The sequence below is a fragment of the Hemitrygon akajei genome, chromosome 18 (genome assembly GCF_048418815.1).
Source record: "Hemitrygon akajei chromosome 18, sHemAka1.3, whole genome shotgun sequence".
Classification (NCBI taxonomy): Eukaryota; Metazoa; Chordata; class Chondrichthyes; order Myliobatiformes; family Dasyatidae; genus Hemitrygon; species Hemitrygon akajei.
The window spans coordinates 17,532,033-17,556,441 of NC_133141.1; the positions used below are offsets into that span (position 1 = coordinate 17,532,033).

At 44.8% G+C, this 24,409-nt stretch overlaps 1 protein-coding gene across 4 annotated transcripts in view; it reads left to right on the top strand.

Moving 5' to 3' along the window:
- LOC140741157 (transmembrane protein 198-like) overlaps nt 1–24,409 on the top strand; it is a 178,820-nt gene that overhangs the window by 45,312 nt on the left and 109,099 nt on the right. For all 4 annotated transcript variants that reach the window (XM_073071002.1, XM_073071003.1, XM_073071004.1 and 1 more), the window contains 2 exons: nt 3,941–4,159; nt 23,326–23,901. In XM_073071002.1, the coding sequence (XP_072927103.1) occupies nt 4,003–4,159; nt 23,326–23,901 (733 nt within the window). In that variant the 5' untranslated portion in view covers nt 3,941–4,002. The remainder of the gene's footprint in view (nt 1–3,940; nt 4,160–23,325; nt 23,902–24,409) is intronic.

Here is a 24,409-nt window from a genome sequence, read left to right on the forward strand (position 1 = left end):
GAGTATTTGGAGAAGACGGTCTGATGACGGATAGTCAGCATGGCTTTGTGAGGTGTTGGCCATGCCTCATGAGCCTGATTGAATTCTTTGAGGCAGTGACAAACAAATTGATGAAGGTTGTGCAGTGGATCTGATGTACAGTGTGTGTAATATATAGCATTTGACAAGGTTCCCCATGGTAGACACAATCGGAAAGTCAGGAGGCGTGGGATCCAGGAACTTGGGCTATGCGGATTCAGAAGCCATTCAGCCCCACCTTCCTACGGGTAAGTAGGGGTGGGAAATAAATGCCGGCCTTGACAGTGATGCTCAGAATCCCATCGATAAATACCATGTTTGGCATTTTTTTTAATGAAATAAAATCTTATTTGTCTTTGAATTAACTTATTTAGAACACAGGAAAGCCCTCTGGCATTGCATGTTATTGTTTGTTGATGAAATGGAACATTTAAAAGTCATGGAATTTGTGATGCCTGCCGATGGAATTTGGGTTTGTCAGCTGATTTCTTGTGTTGGAGGTGGTGCCACTGGAAGGCCTTTGTGAATAGTGCAAGGAATAATCATTGTGTGGGAATATTTCATTGGAATACAACCAGCCAGGCCTGTTGCCAAGCTACATAAAGCCTTGGATAAATCTGGTTAGCTGCTGGATCAGTGTACCGTGGACTCAGAGTAAAAAGTGCAAACTTTGCATTAAGTGACCCAGCGTGTGCATGCAAATAGGTGAAGACTTGTAGGCTTGACTCTGATGCCCCCCAGTGGCTATAGACAGGATTAGAATTTGAATTATAGGGACAGGCAAGCTCTTCAAGTCAAGTCGCTTTTTATTGTCATTTCGACCATAATCTGCTGGTACAGTGCACAGTAAAAACAAAACAACGTTCCTCCAGGACCCTGGTGCTACATGAAACAACACAAAAACTACACTAGACTACAGACCTACACAGGACTACATAAAGTGCACAAAACAGTGCAGGGCAGTACAATAATTAATAAACAAGACAATAGGCACAGTAGAGGACAAATTTCAATATAATAATAAATGATGTAGATGTCAGTCTAGACTCTTGAGTATTGAGGAGTCTGATGGCTTGGGGGGAAGAAACTGTTGCACAGTCTGGTCGTGAGAGCCCGAATGCTTCGGTTCCTTTTGCCAAATGGCAGGAGGGAGAAGAGTTTGTATGAGGGGTGTATGGGATCCTTCATAATGCTGTTTGCTTTTGCGGGTGCAGCGTGTGGTGTAAATGTCTGTAATTCAGCCCACTGAATCCATGCTGACCTTCACTCACCCATTTACACTAATCCCATTTCATCCCTTCCATGTTCCTATCAACTCCCTCCCAGATTCTTCCAGTCACCTACACATTGGGCAAATGCGTTTACAAGTCTGTGTAAGGATAAGGCATCTCTCACCCCACTGCCCTATTTTCTTGGTTGATGGCAAGTCATGAATTGGGAATCAGAAATGCACTCTTCTGGTGTCAAGGTTACAAGGCTGAATGTGAAATTTGTAACAGAAATGCTGTATTAACACAATCTTTTGGGTATTCCATTGACCATTTGGCAATGCTGTCACTAGGGATAGAACTGGGAGGACTCATCAGAGAACCCCAACCCATTTTATGGGTTGTTCGTTCCACTTTGCTGGGTCATGGCTTCAAGTTCAACGAGGATTGAGAAACTTTACAACTCTTCTTCAAAGGGTGGTGGGAACAAAGTCTTTGAATATTTCTAAGGCAAAGGTAGATTTTTGTTAAGGCTAGGTAGGAATGCAGAGCTGGTTACAATTAAAGGGCAAAGCAGGCTGGAGCGGCTGAGTGCTTTACTTCAGCTCTAACACATAATTTCACATGTATCCAAGGGGCTGTGGAGGCTTGTGCATTGAGTATCTTCAGGACTTTAGACCAATAGAATTTTAGATATGAATGTAATAGAGTAAAAAGGCAGTTAGAACAGGGAAGTGACACTGAGATCAGCCAAGTAGAGCAAACTTGTGTGGGGGGTGGGGCGAATGACCTATTCCTGCCAATTTGAAAATCAAGATGGTGTAAGACACTGCGAGTCTTACGTAAAAACAAGAAGCATCAGAGACACTCAACAGGCCAGGCAGCAACTGGAGAGAGGAACCTGAAATATTAACACTGGTTCTCTCTATAGATGCTGCCTAGTTCGCTGGGTGTTTACAGCAGTTTCTGTTTGAATTCCTGCTGATGATTTTGTGTTACGTTGTAGTTTGCATCAACTGTGGTGCTGCAATTGCCACCCCTGCCTTGAGTGATTCTCCAATCTGGACTGAACGTGTACCCGCTCTGCAGCAAATCTACCCCACATTCTGCGATTGCTCTCAGCTCAACGTGAGCAAGTTAAAGGGGAGGAAATGATTCCAGCCAAGAAATTAGAACTTGCTTTTAACCAGTCCCTCATCACACTTGTGTCTCTGAAACCTCTCCAATCTCGTTCATTAAGTATTATTTTCCCATAAATCTCTTGGCAAATGCTTTACCTGAGCAACAACGGTCTGAATAAATATTTACTCCAAAGGGTTTATTGGCGTGTTGTCTCGAATTTTCCTCATCAGTTCTAGGGCATCTTGTTTTAAAGCTCAGAAGGTGACAGCCATAGAGCTTTGAGTCTGTACTTTTGGATCCACAATCATCAAGATTCAACAATGAAGGTGCTACTAGGTGAACCGTCTGATGGGTCAGCAAGATGATTCAGTTGAGACAATTGAAATGGGCTTGTTTTGTTCAAAAGCAGCAAGGTACATCAGTGAGCCAAGCAAACCAGACAGATGACGGTTTAGCAGCTAAACAGGAAATGGTGCTATATCTCTCAACTTCCTGAAAGCTAAGATTCAGCTGTGTGCCACAGGTATTAAGTAAACAGTAACAACCCATAGATGTCGGAAATCAGAAATAAAACAGAATATGCTGACAACATCTGTGGATTGGGAAACTGGGGTCAAAGACCCTTTGTCAGAACTGGAAAGCGAGAAAACAAGTTAGGTTAAGTTCCAGAGAGAGTGAGGAAGGGACGGATAGGACAAAGGGACTTTCCCTGATAGGGCAAGGCTAGGTTACCATGGGGATAGGCTTTTATACCTCACGTATTAACTACTCAATGTGCTGACCTATTTCTGAGGTTCTGTCAATAAGTGTGTTATTCAACAAACATTTATTCTTAATCCCTTTTCTAATATTGAGAATTAAAGCTTTGAACATGAGCTATTAGTCATTGAATTTAAATTTAATTACCAGACTGTGCCCCAGTCTTCCTTTCTAATGCATACATCTTTAATAACCTTTGCCTCTTCGTATATTTATAGAACCATAGTAAAACCAGTTACAAAGGACTTCAGCTCCTTTGCATCATTTAATTGTGCAGTGCTGTACACTTGCATCTGATGTCCTCTGTTGCCAATTTGCTTTTGTCAAACTTCTTGCCTCCTTGGGGTAAGATATGTGATATTTTAGGAACTGGGTGTTTATTTCTGTGCTGTTTCAAACGTCAAAAATGTGGAAAGTTTTAGGACACGTGCTGTTGTGTCAGAGGTAGTTTTATGTTGCCACAAAGCGTGGCTTGAGCTGCCAGCAAGGAAAAAAAATTGCCACAGGCTATTTATTTGCTGACAGATATTTTTACATGTTCTGGTGCATTTGTTAATGGCCAACGTAGCCAAACCAGGATTTGGCTGAGCTTGTGTAAGTAGTTCATCAGTTTAAGATAATTCAATTGGATTTGCCTTGTGGTTAGATAGATTCCAGAAGCTGCGAAGCCCCATACCTAAAACAAAACAAATGCACTGAGGAGAATTTGTGTGGTTCTGCCCTGATTTCCCAAGGCCACTGGTTTAGTGAAAATTAATACATTCTGGATTTCTAGCATCCATGGCCATTTCCACTGGATCTAATTCTGTATGTTTTGCTTCATTCCCTTATAGAGCTTGAGGTGTCCATTTGAATGGACAGAATCCTCTAGCTTTCCTGTGCACTCTGAGCAGCCATGGCGTCTGCACTGTTTAACGTTAACATCATGGACACTGGCCAGGAGGCTGTTGATGTGAACCGCTGTGACCTGGAGGTGGAAAGAAAATATCAACTCGTTCCATCCATTATCTGTGCCATGTGCTGCCTTTTTGGGATCATCTACTGCTTCTTCGGTAAGTGAAGTATTCACAGAGAAACAAACATCTGCTGGAGGAACTCACAGGTCGAGCAGAATCTATTGACATTTCTGGTCAAAATCCTGTACAAGGACTGAGAGGGGATGTGACTGGAAGACAGTGGGAAAGCAGGGTGGGGTGAGAGTGTGGTTGGTGGAAGGATGGAAAGGTGGGCAGGTTGTGCTGAGGAGGGGAGGGCAGCAGAGGTAGAGAAGAGAGATGGTGGCAGATGGATGATTGATGGAGAGAGAGAGTAAAATAAACCAGATGGAGCAAGGTGAGGACAGAGGAGGGTGGTGATGGCTGCTGGAGGGAGAGCAGCAGGAACACGAAGTGCTACCCTTGCTGGACTCTGGTAAGTAAAGGAAGTGGGAATGGGGTTCATTAGAGGAGAGGTGAGTAAGGATGCTCTCAGTTTCTCCATCTCCACCATATCTGCTCTCAAGATGAGGCTTTTCTGTGCCTTCTGCTGTGGTTGACAGAGTCCAATCTCATACCTCTTCTGTTTTTCATACTAATGCTCTCACCCTGCCTCCCCTGATTTCAAAAAAGTATTCACCGACTCTTTGAGGAGTATGAGGAAGGTGCTAAATTTTGAAGGATAGCGCATTTTAAAATTGGTTTTTCTAGGCAAACCATGATGAGGGAAATCCCAAACGTATTGCTACTGTTCAATTAGTTCAAATTATTTTAAATGCAAGTCCTCTTTCTCTTGTTCTGTCATGCTTAAGATGCAATTTCCTTTTTCTGAATTGCAATAATCTTTGCAGTCCTTTCTCCCTGGAAAAAGAAGTGGCTACCTTGTGGGGATGTTGAGAGAGGCTTGGGGGATTGAACTGAATGTTGGAGAGCATGGTTTGTTAGAAAGATTTAGACAGTATCAGTAAATGGAGGAACATTAAGGTGGAGTACCATATCACTGAGAAAGAGAAGTTTCCTAGGAGGTGCAGTGGGCACAGCTCCTGAGACACCGGTTCAACCTTTGGCACTGCCCATGTGGAGTTTGCACGTTCTCTTTGTGACTGTGTGGGTCTCCTCGGATTCTCCAGTTTCCCATCGCATGTTAAAGACGTGCAGGTTTGTTGGTAGGTTGGTTAACTGGCTGCTTGTAATTTGCCTCTAGTGTATTATGAATCTTGGGAGTTGATGGGAATATAGGGAGAGAAAACCGTGATTTGTGAAGGATTGTGTAAATGTTTGGCATGGACTCAGTGAGCCAAAAGCCCTGCGTTGGTACTGTATAACTGTTTAAAACCTGCACAAGAATATTCTTTGGAAATGATCCCGAGGGCCTGTTTCCATTGTTACATACCCCGTAACTGGGTCACTTACCAGCAAAGATAGAGCGGTCCATTGAAGTCTGATGGTACTATTTTTAACAGTATTTATTGATAAAAATACACAAAATAATATCAAGGCAAACATACAGATAATATACGTCGTCAATACTAAATCTAAAAGCGCGGGTCTAATAGTAATCAATAAGAAATAGCTCTATCGTTGTCTAGGGGATAATGTATTGTCCGATGGAAATATGAAAGTCACTCAGTTCATTCAAGCTGCAGCTTTTGGGTTGGAGAGAAAGACGGGTTAAAACTTGCCCATTCCTTTTATGATGTCAATCCTTCGAGAGTCGTTGGGAGTTGATTTCCCCGTTGTTAGCTAAAAACCGTTCTGCCGTGGTACAGGGCCCACCGATTCCGGGGCAAACGGAAAAGGACGCACGTGGCCTTCCACTGGTTTTTGCTATTACAGGATCGTTAGCGTTTCTTCTGGTGCGTCTGAGGGGCTGTTCCCACAGACCCTCTTTTTATCCTGACTCACAGGGTCTCAGGTGTCGATCAGGTTGGGATGATGCAATCCCTCCACCAACCTCCCCCTCGGTTCATTGCCTGGGGCTTCGATGCATCGTACAGGATGCAATACACAAGTCCGTCTCCAAGAGACAATAGCCGGTATCAATGGGTCCGCCTTTTGAAGGCCAGGACACATTCCAACGACTTGTGGATTCTGCATGTCTTTCTCTCATTTCCTGTGTCCCCTGAACTGACTTAATAGTGATCTTGCGATTCTCACAAAGGAGGGGGCTACCCCACACCCTTCGGCCCCTCAGAGCTGTGGCACATTCGTAACACCCCCTTTCTTCAAAGCGTTTTCACCAGCGGTGAAAACGAAGTAGTACAGAGTCTTACAGGATTTTAGAATCTAACACAATACAAAGGCTTTTCCTTTTCACTACAGAGTAATACAGTTATACATTCAACTCAGCATCTAGATGGTTACCGATTACAATTGTCACTTCCTTTAATATCTTAACATCTTGTACCCTACTAAAGTCTTGTAGCATCAGACTCCAATTTAGTAACCACCTATTTTTTTTCCTTTCAGCAAACAAAACTAAAGAGTTGTGATCTTAAGCTTACGTGTATACTACAAAAGTTCATGCAAATACTAATCATCATGTTGCTTTCAAACTTAACAGGCAGGCTTCCATGGGGGTTGTCTTTTATTATTCATAGGCTTTGTCGAAATCCCTTAAAACCGGTTTCTGCTATTTGAAAATGGTGTCCCCATTAACCCTCGTCTCTTTTCCGGTTAGTTCCCACATGGGGAGCTTGGGTACTCTGGCGAAATAGGCTTTCGCCCGCTTCTTTCATAGGAGTTATTTTATCACCACTGTGTCCCAAACTTAGACCATCTTCTGAATTTCCACCCAATTCTTTAATTTTACACAAGTTGCTAGCTTTCTCTTCAGGACCCCTCAGGCTATTAGTTTTCAGTTCGAACTCTGTTCAAGCAGCATTTCAAATTCTGCCTTTTCACACCACACTCTGGAATAACAATAGCATGGGGGGCCCCGTCATCTTCCAACTCAACCTGTAAGTGATCCGCAGGTTTTAAACTTTCTTCATTCGATTTGGGAACTACATATTTCCCGTTTCCTTCAATGATAATACTCATCTCCCCACTTTTGATCTCCACATTAACTTTTAACACACCTTCGAGCACAAACACCTGGGAACTCTCACTTCCCACTATTACCAAGGTTAACCCTTTCTTCGCTGAACCAAGTCTATCTGACCCACAAGGACTGCCTTCCTTGTCAACTGAATCAAATACCTCAGACTTTTTCCGAGCTCCATTACTAGGTTCAGTACCACGTGCATCCACATCTTGGACACACTCAAACGGGACATTTGCCTCTTCCAGGTTTTCAATATCTGTACCCGGTCCAAACTCTAAATTCCCCTGATTCTCCCAGCTATTCTCTGGGCAACTCCCTTCCGGAGTAAACTCAACCCCTTGGGCTGAAACAACCTCATCTGCCAACCCAGCAGACTTCTTCAAGGTAAGGGCACCCTTTTCATCTAGGACTGCCCTCATTTCATTATCGGGAACACCTTTAGAATTTTCAACTTCTTCAAACAGTTCTGCCAAACCAGACAGATCATCCATGTCCAACTCTGGACCTTTTAACAGCTCTATCTGTTTCTCATCTTTATCTCCTGCCTCTAGAACTTTTCTCCTCGCTAAGGGTAGGTCTACCTCCTCTCCCTTACTCTCTTTCACTTTACTACTCTTCGTTTTACCACCCTCTAAACCCTCGTGGTACAGGGTCAGTAAAAACGTCTCGGCCAAATCGATACAGGCCAGATTTAAACTGCTCTCGTTCTCAGCTGCCTTTCTCGACATGCTGCGAGTGACTGCGCATGCGGGATAGATCTTGGACTCTAGGGGCGGGGCTGCAACGCTCACCGGCCGACTCGTCAGCGTCATTGCTGACCAAACCTTACCACCGGCTAAATCGTTACCCAGAAGGACGTCCACGTCAGTTCTCGGGAATTCTGATCGCACCCCCATTTCAACTGGTCCAGAGACTAGCTCACAATTCATAATGACCCTATGCAAGGGCACCATTTCCGTCCCTTTTCCTATTCCTTTCACCGCTACCATTCCCGTCTTGCGACCAATATCTAGTACCTTACTGCTGATCAATGATAGTTCAGCCCCCGTGTCTCTCCAGATCCGTACTGGAACTGGGGTGCCTCCCTCCCTCCCTCACAGACACGGTTCTGTTTGACATACAGGTCTCAGACCCTTCTCGTACTCTGTCTACCCGGGGCTCTCTTGTCGATTTACTGATTACCACGGCACATCCGATAGGGACTGCTGCTTTCCCTTTTCCTGTCTCTTTCTTCAGAGCAAAGCACCTAGATGCAATATGTCCCCCCTTTCCACAATTAAAACAGGTCAAGCCCGGAAATCTCTGGCCGTCTTGCCTCTCCCCCTCAATCTTACCACTAGCTCCCGGCGGGACCTCTGCCTCAGCCGGCGGGCTTTCTCGATCATTCCCACGGTCTCTCTGGGAACTTTTATTCGAGGACAACTTTGACTTGTGGGTTAGGGCATATTCATCTGCGAACCTAGCAAATTCTGAGATGGACTTATTCGGCTTCTCATTCAAATACATCTGGATATCCTCCGAAACACAACCTTTAAATTCCTCAATCAGAATTAACTCCCGGAGGCGCCAATAATCCTCTTCCACTATCTCTGCTGTGCACCAACGGTCCAAGAGCACACCCTTCTCATAGGCAAACTCGGTATACGTCTGATTCCACCCTTTCTTTAGATTTCTGAACTTTTGTCTATACGCTTCAGGTACTAACTCATAACTCCGGAGAATGGCCGCCTTTACTTTGTCATAACTCTCCTCCTCTTCCTTCTCCATGGACAACGCCATATATGCCCGCTGTGCCTTCTCTTTTAACACACTTTGTAACAACGCCACCCACTGATCTCTGGGCCACTTCTGATTCACTGCCACCTTTTCAAAAAGCAAGAAATAACTATCAACATCCGTCTCCTCGAACGGAGGCACTACCCTCAACTCCCGACTAACATTAAACCGCTCCTCTCGGTCTGACCCTTGAGCTCTTCGCTCTTGCCTTAATTTCTCCATCTCCAAGTCATGTTTCCTCTGTTTCTCTGCCTCCCTCTCCTTCTCGGCTCTGTCTTTCTCCTTCTCAGCTGCTTCCAGCTGTTTTAACTGAATTTCGTGCTCTCTTTGTTTCTCAGCTCTTTCCTGCTCCCGTTTCACCTCTAACTCCTTTAGCTGGAGCGCATGCTCCCTTTCTCCCTCGGCGCTCTCTCTCTCTCTCTCTCTCTCTCTCTCTCTCTCTCTCTCTCTCTCTCCTCTCTCCCTCTCTCCCCCTCTCCCCCTCTCCCCCTCTCCCCCTCTCCCCCTCTCCCCCTCTCCCCCCCCTCTCCCCCCCTCTCCCCCCCTCTCCCCCCCTCTCCCCCCCTCTCCCCCCCTCTCCCCCCCTCTCCCCCCCTCTCCCCCCCCCTCTCCTCCCCCCTCTCTCTCCCCCCCCCTCTCTCCCCCCTCCCTCTCCCCCCCCCCTTCCCCCTCTCCCCCCCCCCCTCTCCCCCCCCTCTCCCCCCCTCTCCCCCCCTCTCCCCCCCTCTCCCCCTCTCCCCCCCTCTCCCCCTCCCTCCCCCTCCCTCCCTCCCCCTCTCTCTCTCTCCCCCTCTCTCTCTCTCCCCCTCTCTCTCTCTCCCCCTCTCTCTCTCTCTCCCTCTCCCTCTCTCTCTCTCCCTCTCCCTCTCTCCCTCTCCCTCTCCCTCTCTCCCTCTCCCTCTCTCTCTCTCCCTCTCCCTCTCCCCTTCTCAGCTGCTTCCAGCTGCTTTAACTTAATTTCATGTTCCAACCTTAATTTCTCCAACTCTAACTGAGCCGTCCCACTAGCTGGTACCTTTTCAGGGATATTTTCCAATACCTCAGCTGCAAACACATTCTTCCCAATATAATACTGAGTTATTGCCCTTCGCACCTCCCGCTTTTTCATTGACAACCTCACCTCTGCAAGGTTTAACCCCTTCGCCAAATTTATCAAGTCTGATTTGGTGGCCGCCTCTAGTGCCTCCAGAGTCGGGTTTTCTATAAATTCACCCACGTCCATCTTTGCTGGTTTCCTGTCTGGCTACCCGCGTAACCAGATCCAAGTTTGGACTTACAAGCCCGATTCACTGGCTTCCCAATTTGGTGTCAAATCCCGGACAAGCCCCCAATTGTTACGTACCCCATAACTGGGTCACTTACCAGCAAAGATAGAGCGGTCCGTTGAAGTCTGATGGTACTATTTTTAACAGTATTTATTGATAAAAATACACAAAATAATATCAAGGCAAACATACAGATAGTATACGTCGTCAATACTAAATCTAAAAGCGCGGGTCTAATAGTAATCAATAAGAAATAGCTCTATCGTTGTCTAGGGGATAATGTATTGTCTGATGGAAATATGAAAGTCACTCAGTTCATTCAAGCTGCAGCTTTTGGGTTGGAGAGAAAGACGGGTTAAAACTTGCCCATTCCTTTTATGATGTCAATCCTTCGAGAGTCGTTGGGAGTTGATTTCCCCGTTGTTAGCTAAAAACCGTTCTGCCGTGGTAAAGGGCCCACCGATTCCGGGGCAAACGGAAAAGGACGCACGTGGCCTTCCACTGGTTTTTGCTATTACAGGATCGTTAGCGTTTCTTCTGGTGCGTCTGAGGGGCTGTTCCCACAGACCCTCTTTTTATCCTGACTCACAGGGTCTCAGGTGTCAATCAGGTTGGAGATGATGCAATCCCTCCACCAACCTCCCCCTCGGTTCATTGCCTGGGGCTTTGATGCATAGTACAGGATGCAATACACAAGTCCGTCTCCAAGAGACAATAGCCGGTATCAATGAGTCCGCCTTTCGGAGGCCAGGACACATTCTAACCCTTTTGTGGATTCTGCATGTCTTTCTCTCATTTCCTGTGTCCCCTGAACTGACTTAATAGTGATCTTGCGATTCTCACAAAGGAGGGGGCTACCCCGCACCCTTCGGCCCCTCAGAGCTGTGGCACATCCGTAACAGTCAATAGCTTGACTATTTCTTCAGTTGAAAATTCATATGGATCTTCTGTGTGAATTCTTGACAATTACCTGAAATAACGATGACCTGCAGTGATAATACACCTATATTAAATCACCTTTCATCCTGCTTCACTCCAAAGAGAAAAGCCCTAGCTTGCTCAACCTATCCTCATAAGACACACACTTTAATCCAGGCAGCATGCTGGTAAATCTCTGCACCCTCTCTAAAGCTTCCACATCCTTCCTACAATGAGTCAACCAGAACTAAACCCAGTTTTCCAAGTGTGGTCTCGCCAGTGTTTCATAGAGCTGCAACATTACCTTGCAGCTCTTGAACTCAATCCCCCAACTAATGAAGGCCAACACACCATACACCTTCTTAACAACTCTATAAGTTACTTGTGTGGCAATTTTGAGGGATCTATGGGTGTGGACCCCAAGATCCCCCTGTTCCTCCACACTGCAATTAACTAATTAATTAGCAGAATTAAATAATTTTGCTATCAAGTTTGACCTTCCAAAATGAATCACTTCACACTTTTCTGGGTTGACTTTCATCTGCAACTTCTCAGCCCAGCTCTGCATCATATCAATGTCCTTTTTTTTGTAATTCAAATTTTTATTATTATTTATTCTTAGTTTACAAAGCAGCACAGCATATCATAGAGCAGATACAGTACATCATATTTACACAGCCATCCCATGACAGGAAAACATATAAAACTAAGAAACAGAAAAAAAACTTCTAATTTAAATTGAATTAACATACAACCAAAATTGATCCCACGCGTCTTGCACTTTTCCCTCACTGTTAATTCTTCCCAACATGTGTTCATATGATGAAATCTTAACCATTTCCTCAGTCCATTCCCTCACAGTGGGACATTTGGATTTTTCCAGTTTTGCAATATAATTCTTGCAGCTGTGATGAGACCCACCTTCAAAATAGTAAATTTGTCATTGTTTACATTAGGTATCATTGTCCTATCACCCAGGAGACAAAGCCATGGGCACAAGGGCAGTGTAGAACTCGACCAATTCCCCAACAAATCAAGAACTTTACACCAAAATGGACAAACCATGGAACACTCCCAAATGCATATGTGCCCACCTCATTTTTACATTTCCAGCATAAATTATTATCAACAATCCCCATTTTGTAGAGTCTAGTTGGTGTCCAATAATATCTGTGTACTATCTGATACTGAATAAATTTCCCTCTCGCTTCCCTGATATGTCTACCCACATTTGATAAAATATTTGACCACTCATTATCTTCAATATCCCTTCCAAGATCCTTCTGCCATATTGCTTTGAGATTGTTACACGGTTCACCCACAGAGTGCTTGAACATTTTATAAAACACTGATGCTTTATGAACTTCCTGTGGTAGTGTAAAGTATTCAGTTAAAGGGTTACTTTGTGGGCCACCATTCTTGAATATGCTACTAACGCAATATCTTATTTGTAAGTACTTCCAGAAATTCCCTTTATCTACAAAGTTATATTTCCTCTGCAAATCCACATACAACATTAAAACCCCATTCTCATAGAGATCACCTGCTGTATTTACAACTTTAATCTTCCATTCTTTCCAGTACACCATCCTTTTCCCAATGCATATCTCAGGGTTATTCCAGAGCAAGGAGTATAACTGATTTAAATGTGACATTCTACAAGCTTTATGTAGTGTACTCCACCCACTCCTTGAGTGAAATAGTATAGGGTTTAGATTAGTCTTGTTTTCCACATGTTGTGAGAGAATGTTAAGGGGAGAATGTGGTGCAGCCAAGCTCCGTTCTATAACTACCCAGTCTAAATCAACATCAGCCCTGTCCCGATGTTTAGCTAACTTGGTCATTTCAAAGGATAATTTATATGCCCTGACATCTGGTAGACTGAGCCCACCCATGTCCCTGGACATACACATCTTACTCATTTTAATTCTGGGCTTCTTCTTATCCCATAGAAAATCACTAATAATTTTGTTGTATTGCTTGTAGATCAAATCTGAAATATTTAAAGGAAGCATCATAGAAAGATAGTTAAACTGAGGTGCTATGACCATTTTAACTACATTGACTTTACCCCAGAGTGACAGTCTCAGTGTCCCAACTTATCCAGATTATTTCTTATCCTACTCAATAATGGATCGTAATTTAAAGTAATTATTTCATCCAAATTCTGACTGAGTTTGACCCCTAGATACTTCATTTCCAACTGGCACCCATCTGAAATTAAACTGAGATACTGAATTTGAATAACATAATTTTGACATTGGCATAGCCTCAGATTTACTGCAGTTGATCTTATAACCAGACACTTCAGAATATAATTGAATTGTTTTCATTCGTGGGGGTAAGGAATTAGGAGGGTCACTAATCAGTAATAAAATATCGTCAGCATATACCATCAGCTTATGCTCCTTTCCGCCTCCCTTCACCCCTCTAATGTTTGGATCTGCTCTAATCATGACTGCCAACAGTTCCAAAAAAATCATAAATAACAGTGGGGAGAGGGGGCAGCCTTGGCGTGTACCCCGTGAAATGTTGAAAAATGGGGATATGATACCATTTGTAATAACTGCAGCCTTAGGGTTTTTACACAAAATTCTAATCCATGATTAAAGATAGAGCCAAACCCAAAGAATGACAAGGCCATGGTTAAAAATCTCCACTCAACCCTGTCAAAGGCCTTTTCAGTGTCCAGGGAGATGGCAGTAACTGGGATACTACTTGGGGAGTTCAGCCATGTTAAGTGCAGTAACCTCCTTAAATTGTCAGTTGGGGATCTGCCTTTAATGAAGCCAACCTGGTCAGTGTTAATTATAGGTGGCAATACTTTCTCTAATCGCAAAGCCAGTCAGTATCTTACAGTCCACATTAATTAAGCTTATAGGTCTATAACTGGAAGGGTCTATTGCATCCCTGTCTTTTTTTGGGATCAACGGTATTAATGCTTTATTAAATGTATTAGGTAAAGATTCCAAATTAAATGCTTCTGAATATATTTTTGTTAGAATAGGAGCCAATACATCCAGAAATTTCTTATAATATTCAACTGGGAAGCCATTCATGCCCGGAGATTTCCCCATTTTCATAGCCACAATAGCCCGTCTGACCTCATCCTCAGTAATTGGGGCATCCAAGGACTCAGCTTGTTGTGGGGATAATGTAGGCAATTTTATATTAGCAAAAAACTGATTCAGCTCCTCCTGGTCATGATTAAATGGTGATGCATATGGATGTTCATAGAACTGTTGAAAGACTTTGTTTATTTCTTTTGATGATGACACTAATGTATCCCCTTTAATTACAGGTATAACACTATTCGTATTCTGCTGCTTTAAGTGTCGTGGCAGCAACTTACCAGCTTTGTCACCACCTTCGTAATAACTTGCTTTTAATCTAAATAATGCATATTCTGCTTCTTTGTTATATATGTTATTTAGCTGGAATTTCAAATTGCACAGATCTTTGTATAAGTCATCGGTATATTGTCTTGATAAGACCTTTTCCAATGTGGTTATTTCTGCCTCCAGATTTTTTATTTGCTCCATACTTTCTTCCTTCTTTTTAGATGTTTGTGCTATTAATTTTCCTCTTATATACACCTTGGATGCCTCCCGTACCGAGGACAGCTTTACTGAGCTCCCTACGTTCAATTCAAAAAACGAAGTCAGATCTTCAGCCAACTTATCACTGAAATCCTCATCTTTTAACAGCATAATATTCATTTGCCATCTACCCCTCCTTCTCCTTTCAGTATTTAAATCAATTTGAATTTCAACTGGTGCACGGTCTGATAATGCTATTGGGCCAATTTTACAGTCTATCACCTGTTCAACAATGGAGTTGGATATTAGGAAAAAAATCTATTCTAGAGTAGGATATATGCCGATGAGAGAAAAACGTATATTCTTTTCCAGATGGATTCACCCATCGCCATATATCTGTAACCCCTGGGTCGCCTCAGGCATCGCTCAAACTCGTTCTAGTCTAGGGGGAGCAGCCTTCGGCCCCGCCAAACTGGGTAATCAGCTGGTGTGGATGCTGTGTGATGTCCCCACCTCGCCCAAAAACAGACAGTACACCTTATGCGATTAAATGAGTACAATTTATAAAGATGACTATAACTAAGCGATTACTAACAATACAGTATATATGAATAAGAGAAAAAAAGAAAAGGCGCCAAACTTATCAAAGTCCAAACCACTTCGTGCACAACCGTTGGAGCTCAATTACTGAAGTCTTTTGGCCACCCTTCGATCCCCTCCGAATTCCTCGACCCGCCTCCTGGGACCTCCACGGTGGTCGACCAGACGCTCCACACTCCTCTGTCTCCGTCTCCTCTCCTCACCGAAAACCTTGGGCCGGGGACCCCCGCTCGGGGTCCGTACCGTCGCCCAGCTTCCAGCATCCCGTCCTCTCTCTCTCACTCCATCACGCTGACTCTCCAAAATCCCCACCAACAATCAGTTTACAGTCCCAAACAAGCTTCCAGCACTTATCATAACAAAGACGCTAGCATTCCTACTATTAACACAGGCGCCAGCATTCCTACTTTTAACAAAACAAAGACGCCATTTTGATTACATACACAGTAACAAAGAAAAAGAAAAAAACCCCCGTTACACTCTCCCCCCACCAAATAAAAGTCATGTCCTCATGACTATTAGATAACTCGTCACCTTTCCTGCCAACACACCGTAACCCAACCACAAGCAGTGACATCTCCTCCCCACACAGTAAACCTCACGCCCTGTTCCTTAGGCGCTATATAGGCCAACTATCTGGGCGTTCCCTAACCCTTCTGAGACCTCCGTACCCCCCTCACCTAAACCCTTAGGCAAGGCACAGCTGGGGATACCTTGGGTCCACTACCAACTCCTCTTTCAACCTCTCACTCATGCCCCACACTGCACACAGCTAACCCTCCCCACTACACCTGACTCAGTGGAAGAAGGGCCAAAGGTCTCTTCCTCAATCGAGGGAAAGTCAGCAAAAGGCAGCATGTACCACACATCTAGCACATCAGCCTTTGAATCCGTATTCTTCCTCATTTCTTTGATCGTTAGCTGCTGTTTGATCTTCTCCAAACGGAAACACGTGGCCTGCACTGCTCCTGCAGTCTCTTCAGCCTCCTGCAATTGAGATTATCATCTTCTCTGGCCCCTGGCTCAGCAGTTCTGACTCCCGCATCCCGGCCATCTCAATCTGGAATGCAGTTACTCCAACAGCTTCTTCCACCCCGATCTGAAAAGCAGCAGTTAAAGATTGGTCACCCTCCAGTTCAGTATTCACTGCACTTCTCTCCAGCTTTTTTTCTCCTCATGCCTTCTTCCAGATCAACCTTCAGGTTTTGCACTTCAATTGAACTGTCGATGGTCATCTTCAGGTTCCCTTCAAGCTACCGCTTCCCCCTTCCAAGATTTGTCCGCAATTTCTTCACCTCCGCAAACTCCCTTCTCCAGGCTCTCAGTTTGCTGTGGCCCTCAGTCAAACAACTTTCTTCGTTCTCTCCAACTTGTAAGTCTTTCAAATGGTTCCAGATCACTCTCTCTGGTCTCTCAGTCTTCATTTCAAACTTGATTCCGTAGAGACAGACACTCACGAGCTGCGACCTTCGCCAGCCCTGACACGTGTCCAGAAAACACTTTAACTCTGTAGTTCTCAGCTGCTCCTACAACGACCTCACTTCATATTCTCCTGAAGCAAATACCAAGAGATCATCCACATATGTCAAAATTCCAAACGCCTCCACACCCCCATGGTCTTCCACATGCCCTGCAGGAAGGTTGCAAGGGCTCCGGAGATACCCTGTGGTATCTTTTCGGACCGGAAGACTCCTAGGGAACTCATAACCGCCGTCTTCTCCTTGTCGGCCTCACTCATCGGGATCTGGCAACATCCACTCCTCAGATCCAGTACCTTAAACCTCTTCGCACCACTCAGATAGGCCATCGCCTCTACGGCCCAATATAATCCACACACACGCTGCCTACGTCTGCCACGGCTGTAGGGGCCAGTCGCCGCAACCTCTGCCTCACCGAGGTGTCTTCAGCAGTCAACTCCCCTCCCTGGTGGTATTTCACAGCATCCACTAAGAGGGGCTCACCCTCAGATACTCCCCCAGGCCATACCACCACCGTCTCTGGTTTGAATTCGGTATCGGCCCAATGCTGCTACACACGTCCGCACAAGCAGCTCGAAACTCTGGGTGCATCGATAATGCCTCCAAACAGCGCTCACCCGCCTCCTCCGGGCAGGCCCCCAAGCGCACCAACAGGATATTGGTTCTCTCCATAACCGAAACGCTGCCCGTCTCACCAGTGTCCGGACACATCAGCATTAGCGATTCACGAACCTCAGTCATCTCCACGTTTGCCTCTAAGAACTCCATTTTCACTGACCAACAACCGTCGTCTTTATAATCACCGGCACTGGTACCCCAAATCTCCAGTGCCGTCAATGTCGTCAAGGGTAAAGGCTTCCAAAAACGGTTATGAAACAAACTGTACAGCAACTTAATCGGTGCCCCGGTGCCGAGGATGGCTTTAACTTGACTTCCATCCATCCGTAACAACACCTGTGCGCGTGGTCCCTCTAAGCCTTCAGGAATAGGGTCTGTTCCTTGCGGGAGTTCCTTGGTACATTGCTGGGAACGTGCTCCCCCAGAGACCCCAAGCCGTTCCCCCACTGGGCCTCCTCTAAGTTTCCCGACACCTCTCGGATCAACGGAACAACTGATCCCCTTGACAGATCCCCCTGGCTCCGCAAGCAATTTATCTGCCCTCCTAACCAAAAGGGATACCCTAAAAACTTCCCACCAATCTCCTGCCACGGATATGATAAGCCCCCCAGCTGCGGCATTTGACTTCCAGTCGAACCACACGCATTTTCCCACACTTTCCCAGAACTGGCAGCTGTCACTTCGAGATAATTGCGCCCGACAGTTCTAACAACGCTACCAGCCCGCCTACTCAAACTTTCAACCAATCCCTGTCGCTTTCCCTCAGCCAAGCACTGCCACTCACCCAACAACTGAGAGGTCTGCTCCGCCCACGTCTCCGCCCCTTTAGGGCTGGACATTATTCCAACAACCGGGCGGAGCCCACCACTGCTGAAACATTCCAACCAGACCTTCCTCGCACTCTTAACAGCATGGACAGCCCATGGCCCCACCACCTTTTCGTCAGCGCTAGTCGGAACTCGAACAACGACCTCCGGGCTACCAACAGCAGCCACCCCACCCAACACACATGCAGCGACAACCGGCAATCGCACACCCGCAAAGGCACACCAGCTCTTCGCCGCAGACATAATTTAAAGAGGGCGATCACACAGCTTCCACAGAAATCAATCCCAGACTAGCACCCCACAATGTAACCCCCTGGGTCGCCTCAGGCATCGCTCAAACTCGTTCTAGTCTAGGGGGAGCAGCCTTCGGCCCTGCCAAACTGGGTAATCAGCTGGTGTGGATGCTGTGTGATGTCCCCGCCTCGCCCAAAAAAACAGACAGTACACCTTATGCGATTAAATGAGTACAATTTATAAAGATTACTATAACTAAGCGATTACTAACGATACAGTATATATGAATAAGAGAAAAAAAGAAAAGGCGCCAAACTTATCAAAGTCCAAACCACTTCGTGCACAACCGTTGGAGCTCAATTACTGAAGTCTTTTGGCCACCATTCGATCCCCTCCGAACTCCTCGACCCGCCTCCTGGGACCCCCACGGTGGTCGACCAGACGCTCCACACTCCTCTGTCTCCGTCTCCTCTCCTCACCGAAAACCTTGGGCCGGGGACCCCCGCTCGGGGTCCGTACCATCGCCCAGCTTCCAGCATCCCGTCCTCTCTCTCTCACTCCATCGCGCCGACCCCCCAAAATCCCCGCCAACAATCAGTTTACAGTCCCAAACAAGCTTCCAGCACTTATCATAACAAAGACGCTAGCATTCCTACTATTAACACAGGCGCCAGCATTCCTACTTTTAACAAAACAAAGACGCCATTTTGATTACATACACAGTAACAAAGTAAAAAAAACCCCGTTACATATCCACCAAACTGATATCCTCAAGAAGTTGATGTAGGGCTGCCCTGTCCCTAGGTAAAGGTGATGTCTGAAATTTGCTTTTATCAATAACAGGGTCCATTACTCGGTTAAAATCTCCTGCTAAAATTGTTTTTCCTTCCTTGGTACCTAAAATTTCATTCACCTTGTTAAGAAAGTCTGGGTCCTCCTTATCAGGTGCATATATGTTACAAAGTACCACCTTCACCCCATTAATAAGTGCATCTATACAAATTATCCTGCCTTCCTTGTCTTTAAATTCTCCAAGCAATACAAAATTACAAAATTAAGTTTTTTGTTAACTAAAATCATTATCCCATTTTGTTTGCTATTAAATGATGAATAGAATACCTGGCCCACCCAATCTCTTCTAAATTTCAGTGCTTCAACATCTGTAAAATGTGTTTCCTGGACAAATGCAACATCAATTTGTTTACCTTTAAAGTATGATAAAATCTTTTTTCCTCTTGATTGGGTTTCCACACCCATTGATGTTCCATGATATGAAATTAACAATTTTCATGTCCTAATCTTCATGCACACATCTGCAAAAATATACATTTTCCCGGATGTCTGAGTCTGGAATGCAATAACTCCAAAGAAAAACCTGCTGTACTCTATCCCCATGCTCAATTATTACCAACAAACACTGCAAATGCTGCGCTTTCAAACAATTAAACAACCAACATAACCCAAAAACATAGCAATAATATATTCCTGCCAGATTAACTAACAAATAAAAACAAATAGGCAGGATAAACTCTACAAAGAAACTGTAAAGAAAAAGACACATGATATGGTCCGCAAAATGCCCAGCCAGTTAGTAAGCCTAGCCCTAATCAGACTGCTTTATCCAGCTCCCCACCCACCCCGTTCTACCTAAAAAGTTTTCTCCACCTATTACTGTCTCTCAGTCAATGCCAGTGCCACACTTTTCCTGAATGAATTTCTCTGCTTCTGCTGCAGTAGTGAAGAACTTGTTCTTTCCTTCCCACGTGAAGCGTTGAACTGCTGGATAAGCGAGTGTATACCTCACGTTGACTCTCTGCAGCACTTTCCGAGCCGTAGTAATTTCCCTCTGGTTTTTCAGTCAATTCTCTGGACATATCCGGAAAGAAGGAGACTTTGCATCCCTCCCACTCAACTCCTCTTTTTGCTTTGGCCGCTTGCAGCACTTTCTCTCTGGCCGAAGAGCGCAAGAATCGTATTAAGACCAGCCTTGTGGGGGGGGGGTTGATCCTCGCCCGGCCTCGCAGCTGGGACCCGGTGCACCCTCTCAATCTCAAACTCTGCATTCAGTTCGATGCCAAATCCCTCGGACATGATTCTTCGCACACACTTAATCAGACCGCCCGTTTCCGCACCCTCCTTTAGACCGACCAGCCTGACGTTGTTGCGTCTGCTCCTGTTCTCAAGCTCCTCGACACCGTTCCACAGCAGGTCCAAGCGTTTATTATTCTGCTCGCTGGCACCCACCAGTTGCACAGTGGTGTCCTCCACACTGGAGAGGCGACTCTCGGCTTCCGTCAGCCGACAGCATTGACGGAGTTCTTCAACTCCGTTGTCGTTTCTTTAATTGAAGTTACATTGGTAGCCACCCCGAGCAGAATGGAACTTATCCGACTAACCTCAGCCAGTAAATTCTACCTGTTGGAGCCTCGGTCCGTCTGTGTCGTTAGCGTGCCTTGAGCTTCGGATTGCGGGCCCTGTCTTGTAGCCACGTGGCTCGCTGTAGCGCTCTTAGAAGGTCTTGGCATCGTCCCGAATTATCTCGCAAAGTTGTTATTTTTTAGTGGAAAAAAACAAACGGTTTTTAACAGTAGAACAGCTGTATCCAAATAAGGTGGGGTAAATATGCTCTAATTGATAGAATTTTATGGTGGGTTGTCGGAGCTCCACTAACATGCAGCCATCTTGCCCGGCACCCACGTGACGTCCAATGTCCTGTTTTACTCTAAGACAACTGTCTACACTATCCACAACACTATCAACCTTTAACTTATTTTATTGCCATAAATGAGGACTAACTACTGAATAGTAAGCATCTGAGCACCTTAAATAGCAGTTTCATCGATCACTGTAAGAATTATTAACACTTACCGTAATTATGAACAGACTTCATTGGTAGATTTCACAGCCACTGTTTTAAAGCTATGGTTTTACAAAATGGCTGGTCTGGACAAACTTACGACACAAGAACTTTGCTCCAAGACAGGGGAGGATTAAGTTGTTTTCTTCATGGAATTGAACAAGAAATTAGTTGTTAAGATTATTCCAATTCAAGAAGATCCCTAACTGAGCTCTAAACTCCAGAGCCTTCTGAGCCCTTGTGTCTGCATCCAATTCTGAATCAAATCTACTGGGTTGCCAATTAATGTGAACATTGTAGAAGGGAAGTGGGAAAAAATGTGGAACCTTAACAGGGGAAGTGTTCAGTGTGTACAGCTGCAGAGAAATCTGATGTGTTAAGAATTATCTGTAAGCAGAAACTGGAAATTTTTTCCCATCTCTTAACAGATGCCTTGCATTTTATCCTAGCTGCAAATATCACACCCACAGCACCTAATAAAAGGTGGAAAAATGACAAGACAGTATACAAAGTGAAATACAGTGTGATCTTTTCAATACTGTTTAGTCAGTATGGTTAGTTGACTTCTACCTAGGCACATTGGCTCTCTCTGGTGGTGCGGTTTGGTAATGTCAGCTTTTGACAGAGTTTGAAATCTTTGGAATTTTCTAATCAGAATCAGGTTTATTATCACCAGCATGTGACGTGAAATTTGTTAACTTAGCAGCAGCAGTTCAATGCAATACATAATCCAGCACAGAGAGAGAGAGAGAGAAAAAAAAAATAAAATAAAACATAATAAACAAGTAAATCAATTACATATGTTGAATAGATTTTTTTTTAAAAATGTGCAAAAACAGAAATACTGTATATTAAAAATATGAGGTAGTGTCCAAAGCTTCAATGTCCATTTAGGAATCGGATGGCAGAGGGGAAGAAGCTGTACCTGAATCGCTGAGTGTGTGCCTTCAGGCTTCTGTATCTCCTACCTGATGGTAACACTGAGAAAAGGGCATGCCCTGGGTGCTGGAGATCCTTAATAATGGATGCTGCCTTTCTGAGACACCACTCCTTGAAGATGTCCTGGGTACTTTGTAGGCTAGTACCCAAGATGGAGCTGACTTAATTTACAGTCCTCTGCAGCTTCTTTCGGTCCTGTGCAGTCACCTCTCCATACCAGACAGTGATGCAGCCTGTCAGAATGCTCTCCACGGTACATCTATGGAAGTTTTTGAGTGTATTTGTTGACATGCAAAATCTCTTCAAACTCCTAATGAAGTATAGCTGCTGTCTTGCTTTCTTTATAACTGCATCGGTATGTTGGGACCAGGTTAGATCCTCAGAGATCTTGACACCCATTTGAGAGTGGCACGGTAGTGTCATGGTTACTGCAATTGCTATACAGCACCAGTGATCACTGATTGGGGTTCATTTTCTGCCACTGTCTGTAAGGAATTTTACACTGTCTGTAAGGAATTGTGGTGAGGAAAACCTAGTGATCTGTTCCTGTGTATTTGCAGACGGTGATTTGCTTCCACTTAGGAGGCACCTACATTTCGATCCTCTGGCAATGTTACTCTCCCCTATGATTTCCAAACATCAGTGTGCAAAGTGTCCCAGGCTTGTTTTTGAGCTGAAGGCTTCCTAAGTTGCTGCAAATCGTTCCTCCTTTTTAACCTGAATATGTCCTAGATGATTATGAGATGTTTCGGATGGATCTGGGATTTAAATACTTCTGAATTAGAGGTATTTGGCTGAGCCAAACAGAACTGTGACTGGCAAACATTTGTTGGACATGAGTTCTGTCACCAACATATTGACTATCTTTTAATTTGTTGTTAAACTTGTCGCATTGTAATGATTAAATAACTATAACCCTATCTCCACTATTATAGAGTTTACAGAATTTGTGCAAAACAAGAAAATGCATTTGTATGTAAGCACATTTGTCCCACAATTTTAAGATATTATTGTCGGTAGAAATGGCAAATGAATTTGTTGTGGTTATTCCGCTCTCCACTGCTTTAATGATAGAGTTACTGTATCTGATCACATGACAATCACTGTTTCTTCTACTGTAATGTAACTGTTTCTGAAATCTTTGCAGGTTATCGCTGTTTCAAGGCTGTCATGTTCCTCTGTGGGCTGATGTTTGGCTCCATCATCATTTTCCTGTTGTGTTACAAGGAGCGTGTTCTGGACATTCAGCTGAGCGTGGAGGCCAGTGCAGGCATTGGTCTAGGCATTGGAATCCTGTGCGGACTGGTCACCATGCTTGTCCGCAGTGTTGGCCTCTTCATGATTGGCCTCATACTTGGCCTTCTGGTAGCAATTGTCACCCTTATCGTGATGGAACAGTTCTATCACCCACACACTATCTGGATTCCAGTGGGGCTTCTCATTGGCCTTGGAATGCTGTTTGCTGTCCTAACTTTACAATGGCAAAAGCTTTTCACCATTATCTCCACTGCAGTCTTTGGTGGTGCCATCATTATGCTGACTGTGGACTATTTCATTGAGCTGTTTCTGTTGGTACAATATGTCTATGAGAGGCTTAAGATTGCTCCCTCACTGCCCATTTGTTGGTACAGTTGGGTAATCCTTGGCATCTGGCCTGTGATGAGTATGTTGGGAATCTTGGTCCAGTGGAAACTAACAGCAGAGGGCTACTCACATACTGAAGGTAAGGTCACCTTTGAGGGTGTGTCTCTACTGTGAACATCACCTCCATGAAAATGGAATGGGAAGATGTTTCCTTTTAATATTTAAAGGTATTTGGAAAGCTTCTGTCAAAAGGAGCTCACTTTCCCCCTCCCTTTTCTTCTAATGTGTAGTTCCAAGAATATTAAAGGCCCTCTGATTCCTTTTGTCAACTTGTTAGAGAAAGTGAGGAGTTGATAGACAGGAGCTACAGGGAGGTAGTCAGCCCAAGGCTACAGGAGACAGATAAATGGGTAACTGTCAAAAGAGGGAAGGGAAAACATTGGATAATGGAGAGAACCCCTGTGGCTGTCCCTTCAACAATAAGTACTCCATTTTTAAGTATTGTTGGGGGGAGGAAACGACCTATGTGGGGGAAGCAACAGTGTCTGTGCCTCTGGCACAGAGTCTGGCCCTGTGGCTCAGAAGGGTAGGGAAAGGAAGAGGATGGCAGCAGTGATAGGGGACTCTGTAGTTAGGGGGACAGACAG